Consider the following 10072-nt stretch of genomic DNA (forward strand, 5'->3'; position numbering starts at 1 on the left):
ATGAAAAATTAGTGAATTTTTCTTTTGGACAAAATAGTAATTTTTCCTCTTTAGTGTGGTTAGTTTTGTAAACCCAAACTCAGTTTTAATTAATTTTGTTAGTGAAACGTTGAATGGTTACCTTTGTAAAAGGAAACCGAACCTAAAAGCAGTTAATCACGTAATTTTTCCTTAAAATTTTGTCAAAATTCTGATGCCTACCACTCATTGCCCTTAAGTGGTTTAATGCAACAAGCGAGATGGTTAATGCTCATCTAAATTCAATAGACTACTAAGATACTCCACTTAATTGTCTTTGATTTGATGATTAACTCATTTGATCAAAATATCATATCTTGCTGCTCGGCATAGCTGTGAGAATTATATGATGTGGGAACTCAGTTTCAAATCCCAATAACAACATCACAACAATTTTAATCGAGAAGTACCTGCCTGGTAGATGGAATGCCTACAAATATACATTACAGTGACGAATTCAATATTCTCAGAACAAGGGAAAACTGGAAAGCTTAACTCTGTCAATGTCAATGCCAATTGCCAAAAAAACTCCCCTCCATTTCTCAATTTTAGCCCCCTACATTCACCATAAGATCAAGAGATTCACAATTTCTTTCCTGTTTTGCTGATAATACCATCAATATCCTGATGCACAAAGGAAAAGAATAACAGTAGCACATCAACCCAGCCACTGTTGGGCACGACGATCACCCCCTCCACCAACAGCGCGTCGAATGCTAATCTTCTCATTAGCATATTTCTCTTGTAGAGACTCAAAAGCATTCATATCCAGTTTCCCAGTCACTGATTTCCCTTGTTTCCTACGTGTTTGTTGTTCTCGAATAGATGCCCACAGTTTACCAATTGCATCTCTTTGTTGAGATGTGAACCTCTCGACATTATCAAAGGCGTGTTTAACTAGAATGTCTATGCCAGTTTGGCACCTGAAAAAAGGTAACAATAGAAGAAAGTAATGAGCCAACTAACATTATTCCAAACATTAAGGGGGTGAAAGAAAAAGAAAAGAAAAGAAGCGTAACCATGGACTCTTGTAACGTCTTGCAGCTATTTCTAAACAAAGAATCAAAGCTTCTCTTTGTGATCTAAGAAATCTCTTTGACTCATTTTCTTCTGCCTTTTTGCTAATTGCTGCTGCTTCTCTCTTTCCCTTGACTTTCTCATCTTTCTTTGATGTGCTAGGAAGCAGCACATCCAGTTTAAAAGGATCAGACTCTGCTTCAGGACGTGCTTCAGATGAAGAAGATAACTTGTTGACGTCCTGCTGATCTGAATCTGTAACTTCTCTCTCCCCTTCCAGGGCTGCAGCCTCCTCTTTGTCATCCTCATCGGTTGCAACCGGAAGATTTGATATAGCTTCTTTTATTTTTCCAGCTGCTTTTGAGAACTGTATAGGTTAATGCCACTACGCATCAGTAATGTACCACATCAGAGCCCAAATAACAGTTCAACAATAAGATGACATGAATCCAAAATCCATTCATCAGTCAACATCTGGTCCATGATTATCTCAGAGAAACTGGTAAAAATAACAGATGAGGATTGCAATCTTCTAGAGACAGCATCAGAAGCAATGGTACAGAGATAAGATGCACTCTAACGTTCATACCAAGATCAAAGGAGGCATAATGTCTTTCACTTTGTGATACATGTCAGGTGTTAACCAAACCCAAGGACTTGTAAAATTTCCAGAACATGGATATTTCCAAATATATACTCCAGACATTAAAACACCAACCAGGTTTTACTAGAAATTGATCCTTCATTAAAAGAAGTCAAACCACTTGAAGGCATAACCATGTGGGTATCTGGTGCATCTCTTTGTGTGTGGTTTTTATATTTCTAAAGAATAACCATGTGGTGGGAGCATAACCTTGGAGATGGGCATCCAAATCTCAATCTCTGGACACGGAATGCCATCTACTTTGATGTTTCTACCAGGCTTCATTCCATCCCCCATCCTTCAATTGATGATACCCCAAGGAGCTAGCTCATTGTTGTCTCCTGGGATCTTAGCTCTTCCCTCAGGCCTCCCTCTTGAAGGCTGGTTTTCCCCTTTGCACATTCTTTTTTCCTTTTGCGGCTTTTAATATAGTTATTTATCCCCCCCCCCCCCAAAAAAAAAAAAAAAAGAATCTTGGACTCCTACTAGAGTACGATTGTCACATATATGTCTAATTTTATCAATAATGGTTTGAGCTTCAAATCAGTTACAAAGGTTTTGAGGTCTATAAATAACAACCAAGTTCAAGGTTCTGATTTCAGGCATGATTTTGACAAGGTTCAACAATTGGTTTCATGGGCCAAGTGGCCAAATTAGATCCTGAAACTTGAAGGACGCTTATTTTAGGCCCTTTAAATATGAGAAAACACTTCGATTTACAAGTCACACCAGAAAAGGAAGTTTGATTTCAGACTCTATGTTGGTAGAATACACTGTATACATTCTCTATTATGGGAATTCCACACAAAGTAAGTAAAACAACTCAAATACGATAAAGGGATCAACAGGCAAAATGATGAAAGGGAGGAGCAGTTATTTAAATAAAGGAGTGTCGGAACAAACCAACGATGTAGGTTGTCTTCTACCTTCAAGCCAGTGAAGCTAGCGGAAGAACTGATTTAATTGCAGGCAAAAGAACTCCCTCAGTTCAGCACCCTTTCAAGATGAGATTTCAGGCTAACACCCTAAAACTTGATCCTCATAAGATCACCACCACAAATGGCTCCAAAACCTCAGGAAATAAAATTATGTTTCTCTGCAAACCAAGGCTGGTTGTAGAAAGAACAGCAGTGGTTTCAGTTGAATATCTCCTGAAATGAAATTTGGTTGAGGACCATAAGTTGTCAACATGGCAAGGTGACCCAAGGAGGTGGTGGAGGGATGCCTAAGCACTTAGGCGACAATGTACCCACACAGGTGTTACATAGGTGACCAAAGCACCCCAAATATTAAGCCACTTCACATCAAACATCAACATTAAGCCACACCAAGTCATCAAAAATCAATATAGAACTACAAGATCAGGTGTTACATATGACCAGGGCACCCCAATATTAAGCCGTATCACGTCATCAAATATCAATATTAGGTCATGATATCAATAAAGAACCAAATACAGTAGAAACGAAGCAGAATCTGGAAGTTTAAAACAAACAAAACTACATTCGGTTTACACTTTTCTTGGAATTGGTCATCATCCTGGTTTTGAGTCTCAAGTTTGGTCTGTAACATTCTTAGAAATATGGTCTTATCCGTAAGTAATTAAAATGCTCCCTATTCAAAGATATGGTTTGTTCTCAGAGAAGTTCGACTTGCCAAATGATTTTATTTTTATATGAGGCTTTTCTTTGTATTAGAATAGAACATAAAACCAGTTCTCCAACATATTCAGGATTGCTAAATCTAATTTATATTGAAGGAATTATATTCTAGTCAAACCTGATCTGATGTGCTCGAATAATGTGAAAATTGCACTTTTTGTTTTCAATACTGTGTACCATATTAAGATTTATCAAACTTTTAGATTTGAGAAGAATGCTAGCACAAGAAAGTTGAAAATTTCACCAAGCGTTAATAATCTAATTTTTGCTCTTGAATAGCGTAGTTGACTTTTTATCCTTCTGAAAGTTTTACCTTTTAACTTTTTTATTGGATTCAAGTCGGGGTATTTGCTGGTTTATGAATAATATAAGTATAATACAACTAAGAGCAATGTATTCAAAACCACAAAGTTGGAAGTCGCCAATCCCTAGTTGCCTAGGCCCCAAAAATTCCATAGACAATGCCTTGACAACCGTAATGGGGACAAGAACCTAGGAGGTCGATGTAGAAAAAAAACATGAAGAAAAAGATGTCAAAAAATCATTCACGTTTAAAGTGTCATAAAGCATTTGTGTAAATGGCCCAAGAACAAATCATAATAATATTTCCTTCAGAAGGTTCAATTTGTGAATACGTGGGAGAATTTGAAGTTTATGTGGTTTGTATTTTATTAAGTTGTTTGTTTCTATTTTTTAATCTCATATTTATTTGCAATTGTAATGGATGAATTAACCAAAGACAATCAAGATGAGGTCCCCTGGTCTATGCTTTTTTTTGATGATATTATATTGATAGATGAGAGACTCAAGTGGGGATTAATACCAAGTTAGAATCATGGATAACGGCTTTGAAATCAAGAGGTTTTAACCTAAGTAGAAAAAAGACAATATATCTAGTCTGTAACTTTAGTCATGATCGAGCAGATGACGAGGTAATGAAACTTGACAATAAGGAGATTCCTCAGAGTAATTGTTTTAGGTACCTAGGTTCAATCATAAATAAAAGAGGTGATATAGAAGATGATGTTTTTCAAAGAATTAAAATAAAGTGGATGAAGTGGAGAGGTGCGTCTAAGGTCTTGTGTGATAGATGTATTCCATTAACGTTTGAAAGAAAAATTTATAGGACCGTCATTTGACCAGCTATGATGTACAATGCAAAGTGTTGGGTTGTTAAAAAGAATCATATGGATAAACTCAGTGTAGCAGAAATGAAGACGCTAAGATTGATGAATGACAAAACTAGGAAGGATAAGATAAAGAATGATCATATTAGAGTTGCTCTAGGAGTTGCTCCCGTAGGTGATAGGTTTCGAGAAAGTCATTTAAAGTGTCACTGCCACGTTCAACGGAGACCTATAAATGCCCTTGTATAGAAAAGTAATATAATCCAAATTGAAGAAACTAGAAGAGCTAGGGGAAGACCTAAGATAACTTTAAGAGAAGTGGTGAGAAAGGATATGCATAGCTTAGGCCTTGTATCTAACATGGCCACAAACATAACTGATTAGAAGGCAACAATCCATGTACCCGACCCCCTTTATTTGGGACAAGACTTATTATCGTTGTTGTTGCTGTTGCTGCTTTGTGAGTTTCTATTCTTAGAATTAGTAGTTCTATTCTCATGTAACTTTAAAGTTAGGCTTACTTCCTGATTCTGGAAAGTTGCTTCTTCTCTATCTGCACAATAGGCTGCAAGAGCCTACCCCATAACTTCATGTGTCAATGAAGAAGCTTTGTTTTGCTGCTATTATTCATTTGTCTGTGTTTTTGAGAGATAAGAACGGCAACAGCCTCACTGTGTGATCTACACACACTGAGGGTTAGGAACATTGCTGAGACCAGAAACACCTTTATCCCCAGAATTTTTATTTTCTCAAACTCACTTTTTCTTCTCTTGTTAAAGTTTTATTTGTGCTTGGAACTTGAATTTACCACTGCTGCAAAACAAATTTCATGACTGATGTGGTCCTTCCAGTTCTTTGATCTGCAGTGTCGATTGTTGCTGTTACCCAGAACTTGTGTGGTTGCTTCCACATAAGGATCTCTCTTCCTTCATTCACCTACTCTTCCCCTCAATCACCCATCCATAGATTCATCATCTGTTGATACCTCTTGATACACACACTTTCTAATTTTAGTGCACCTTCATGATGAGGTTCCAACCATTAGAATTCTACCAAAATTGCAGCATTGCCTCACCACCTACAGGGCACCACTCGATCCAAGTCCAGTAATTTGGAGCCATTCTAATGGCTCTTTGGTCTAGAGCAACTTAGTTACTGATTTGGTGTTTGGTGGTATATCTTCCAACCCAACCACTGGAACTGGTTCAAAATTTAAACAGTGCTTTATCACCTTGCCATAATCATCCAACAGAAGTTTGGTTAAGGTCCACAACCTGGATTGCATAGAAACCCTAACCTTAATTTCTGTTCTTAGTAGCTAATTTGTTTTAAGAGTATCTTGCGATGTGGTTTCGCGAAGCAGCGTAGCAAACAATTCATTCAAACCAAAACGACTGCTAACAGAAGAGAAGGCAAATAGTAGAGAAAACAAGGATATGATAAAGGAATAGCAAGAAGGGTAAGGAGAAAAGGAAGAATACAGATCTAAAGACCTATAATTTTTTAAGGGAGAAGTCCACCTATAACTTCCAAGAACAGTAAGAACTTTTAAGCAAAAAGGGTCACTCACAAAGAGGTCTAAGTGCATATAGAACAAGCTGAGGCTTCCCTCACTTCCCTATACAGCTCATAAACTCTCTTGAGAAAGTAGGTTAACTGTATAACGGGACCTCCTTTCCTTTTATCTACAATGCCTATAAAACTTGTTGTGACCAGGACTACTTACAGACTTCAACCTCATCAGTACACATCACCATACCCAGGGGTCAAGGCTTCCAAGAAGCGGCTAATTATTTCTCGTCAATTCATACACTCCTTGAGGCTATAGATGCTTTCCCATTTCAGTCAAGCATATATCTATCAAGTCGGTGTTTCACATAGAGTTTCCCCATACCCACATCAGCATATCATCAGGGCCAATAATTCTTCCACTTATCAAGTGTAGTAGGATTTATGCTACATGACCATAACCAAAAGTGGCTACCCTCAATTCTCAGTGAACTTTGTTAATTTTTGTCTCCTCCCTCTTCCCCAATCCCCACCCACCCACACACACACACACACCCCCCCCCACACACACCCCCCCCCGGTCTTTCGGAACAAACACAGACCCAAAAAAGAAAAAGGAAACACCCCTTCTAAACCTTCAAACTACTTTCAAATTCATCAAGAAATGTTGAATGAAATCTTTAAGATCAATACTACCAAAATAAAGCTTCTTGCTGAAAGTACGAACATACCACAAAACTGTCATCTGTGTAAAGATCATTTCCAACCACTGCCCTAACTGTCCATGTTGCTAACTGGTTCCTCTGCTTTTTACCGAGGCACTGTGAAGGTGGAAAAAAAACAAGCATGAGAGGGACGGCGACAGAAATTTATTAAGAGAGACATATTGAAAGTTTATCATACCAAATGGGGTTGTTAAGGAAGTAAAAAAGAGAGAAGAACTTTACATCGCTAATGTTTTGAGCTTCTGAAAACAGGGCATGATAATCTGCACGAACAGAAGGATCGGTGCAAACAGTTGGCGAAGACATTGAAGCCTCTAGGATGGCAAAGAAATGATCACTAGTTCCGGGCTTAACACTACCAGCTTGAATAAGTTGGATGGCAAGTTTCGACGCCTTGCTGAACTTGGTGGGATTCTTAATGTGCGCAGTTATCCTCTCCATCGCTTGTATAAGTTGTGTTTCAGATGCATCCACAGTTGTTTTGAACCTCAAACGTTTCTGAGGTGTTTCAGTTGCTGCAGAGAAACTACAACGATTAATTTAATTTCAAATTTAGGAACAGACAATTCGATTGTAGGTTTAGCTTCCTGACGAGCAATGAAAAATCAGAACCTAAACGATTCACTGTTTCTCACAATGACGACATGATAGGGTTTTCGGGTGAGACACATTATCCATCAGAAACTTAATTAAGTTTGATAAGATTGAAATTGATTGATTCATGACAATTCGATGTAAAGAAATTTCAGTAAACCCTAGAAATTGGTAAATTGCATCGTATACCAACTAAAGTCCATGCAGGGCGACAAAAAATAAAGAGAGACCAAAAGAAACGCGTAACCTGAGTTTCACTCGCACCTTCAGCTTGCGTTTCTGGAGGCTTATCTCGCTTAAGAGCACTCTTGAGAATAGGAGCTGGAGCCGGTGACGATTCCCTCTTTGAATTGTTAGGGTTTTCTTCCTCTCTCACTGAAGGGGAAGCAGGAAGAGGACACTTTGCAGAGGGAGGTGGTAGGCCCAAAAACAGGTTATCCGCCATTGATGCTCAAACGAGAAGCAGTGCTGCGACCGTTGCAGAGACGAGCTTCAACGTCGAAGTCGTAGTGGCAAAGCAAATCAAGATGATGTTAGCATTTGGTAACGTTTCGTTCTAGGAAATCAGTTTTTATAGAAAATTGTTTTTACGTGTTTTTGTGATAAGAAATCATTTTTATTTAGAAATAAACATTTCTTTTTATGAATGAATTCATTTTTTTCATGAGAGCAAAGAAAACTAATTACACCAAATTAAGTTCATGAACAACACCACTATTTGAACAAAAACCCTAGAAGGGAGGGGCTAGAGAGTATAAACTGGCATTGGGAGGAGACAACAATGAAGTTATTCTTTGGAGAATCAACCAAGGGGATAGAGGACTAGCTAAAGTTCCAAAGAAATATCAAAACAGATGGCTTTTCAAATTATGTATGAGAATCTAGATGTCGAAGTCCATCTCCTGAAAGTCATTTCCCACCACAAACAATAAATAGTGGCACTGAAAACCATTTTACCAACAAAATCACGAATAGTAGAACCAAAAAAGGATCTCAGAATCCACTACCAATCTTGAGTAATGCCGAAGCTACATCTAGAGGGGTTAGAAGCAAGGCTACATAGGGGCCGGGTGGGCCAAGCCCCCCCCCCCCCCATTATTTAAAAAACATGGTTATTTTTCTTCTTCTTTTTTTTTCCTTATTTTTCTCATTCTACATGTGAAATACCAACCGGAGGGGCGCCGAGGAAGGGCCGAGAGCCGTGTAGGCCCAGCCCCGCGAGGCACGGGCAACCGGGACAGCCGGGACGCCTCAAATCGCCCAATGTTGGTAACCGCCACTAGCGAGCACGGCGACCCCTTTAAAGCCTTTTTTTTTATGGACCCCTGGCCCCGCCATGAGGTGTGACCGCGTGCATTGCTCTAAAGATTGTGTTGTATCTACCCCCTCCCCAAATATTAGAAATAATTTTTAAAAATAAGAATAATGGGTATAAATTTCTTCTTATTTATTCTCTCATTTTTTCCACATACAACATAGGAAAAATTTTGAAAAAGCTAGTAGACATTGGAGTTTATTCTTAAATCTTCTCCACAATCCTATATTCTTTGTCTCTTTCTCAATCTATCTTTTTTTTTCCCCTTGATTTTTCTCTCTCTTGAGATTTTATGTTATTCTTTTTAAAAAACCACGAACTAATTGATTTTTATTTTTAATTTAATTATTGAATTTTCTTTTTTACATTGAATTAAACTAACTGAACTCAACTAAACAAATTCTTAATATCTTCTTCTTTTTAGAAAACCACAAACTAAACAATTAGAAAACAATTCTTAGACTAATTTTCTTTTTAAACAATTAGTTCAAAATTATCTATACTATTCTAATGATTTGTTTACATAGGTTCAATTTTAAATGAGATACTAGTCAATAGTTAAACAAATTTGTAAGAATTGAAATACAAAGGTGAATTGTTAGTTGAGTTCAATTTTTTCTAAATTTCAATCCATACTAGTGATTTGGAAGAAATTTTAAAAAAATAGTTTAATAATTTTCTAAGCAACTTACTCTTAAAATTGAAAAAGCTTATTTTGAAATTTTAATTATTTATTCTCATAGAAATTTAATTGTATTTTAAATGTGTCAGGCCTGTCGGCCCTAGGTCTAAATATGAAAAAAATAAATTATAGGTGGGATCCGCAGTGAATCTTACATAGGGCCCACATAATATGTGTGGTGAAGGCGTTAGTGTATGCCCGAATGCTCAACAAAAGGTGACTTGGATTTTCATTATTTAGCCCCCTCCATGTTGAATTTTGGCTTTGCCCTTGAGAAGGTGGCTAAATGGAGGGGAGGTTTTCTCTCAGAAGGAGCCAACGAAAGGATAGAACAAGAACAAGTGATCAATGTCCTTAAGATCATTCCAATCATCCAATAGGCCCGAAAGAATGGCTGGCTTCCACATTGTGGTTGGTGGACCTTTGTTCTGCCCCCCCCCCTGCTTGCAGTGAATAAATGAAAAAAAAAAAAAAAAAAAAAAAAGAAGAAGAAGAAGAAGAAGAATAAGAAGAAGAAAGAGAGAGAAGACCAAGGTTGAGAGTTGTACCAAAAGGTAAGGGCATGACGAGAAATATGACATTTTGACAAAAATGTTTTGGTATTATGCTTATAATATAAAAAATATTGCTTTCAAACAAAGACACTAGAAAAGAGAGCTAGGTTGAAGGGTCTACGACTAGATGATCTTGAGAGACCTATACTCTATAGACAATATAATAAAGTTCCAGTTCCTAAAGAGAATATATCAAATGTTCTACAAAAGCTATTCTTCAAACTATT

At 37.5% G+C, this 10072-nt stretch overlaps 1 protein-coding gene across 1 annotated transcript; it reads right to left on the reverse strand.

The window, feature by feature from the left end:
* Positions 1-204: 204 nt before the first annotated feature.
* Positions 205-7821, reverse strand: LOC149003309 (nucleolar/coiled-body phosphoprotein). The gene is made up of 5 exons (XM_089136763.1): positions 7559-7821; positions 6923-7215; positions 6707-6796; positions 1038-1402; positions 205-941 (listed from the first exon to the last, which is right to left on the reverse strand). The coding sequence occupies exons 1-5, from the start codon at positions 7737-7739 to the stop codon at positions 677-679; spliced, it is 1194 nt and encodes a 397-aa protein (XP_088992889.1). The 5' UTR covers positions 7740-7821; the 3' UTR covers positions 205-676.
* Positions 7822-10072: the final 2251 nt, after the last annotated feature.

The sequence above is a fragment of the Hakea prostrata genome, chromosome 10 (genome assembly GCF_041222555.1).
Source record: "Hakea prostrata isolate BN-2017 chromosome 10, UWA_Hpros_2, whole genome shotgun sequence".
NCBI classification, from domain to species: Eukaryota; Viridiplantae; Streptophyta; class Magnoliopsida; order Proteales; family Proteaceae; genus Hakea; species Hakea prostrata.

Bases quoted from the DNA above. Each gene is read 5' to 3' on its own strand.
- LOC149003309 (XM_089136763.1), bottom strand. From the start codon at position 7,739: ATGGCGGATAACCTGTTTTTGGGCCTACCACCTCCCTCTGCAAAGTGT. The intron at 6,797-6,922 runs GTAAAGTTCTTC...CCACCTTCACAG, and splicing joins AAGCTCAAAACATTAGCGAT to TGCCTCGGTAAAAAGCAGAG. The intron at 942-1,037 runs GTTACGCTTCTT...ACCTTTTTTCAG, and splicing joins AGACGTTACAAGAGTCCATG to GTGCCAAACTGGCATAGACA.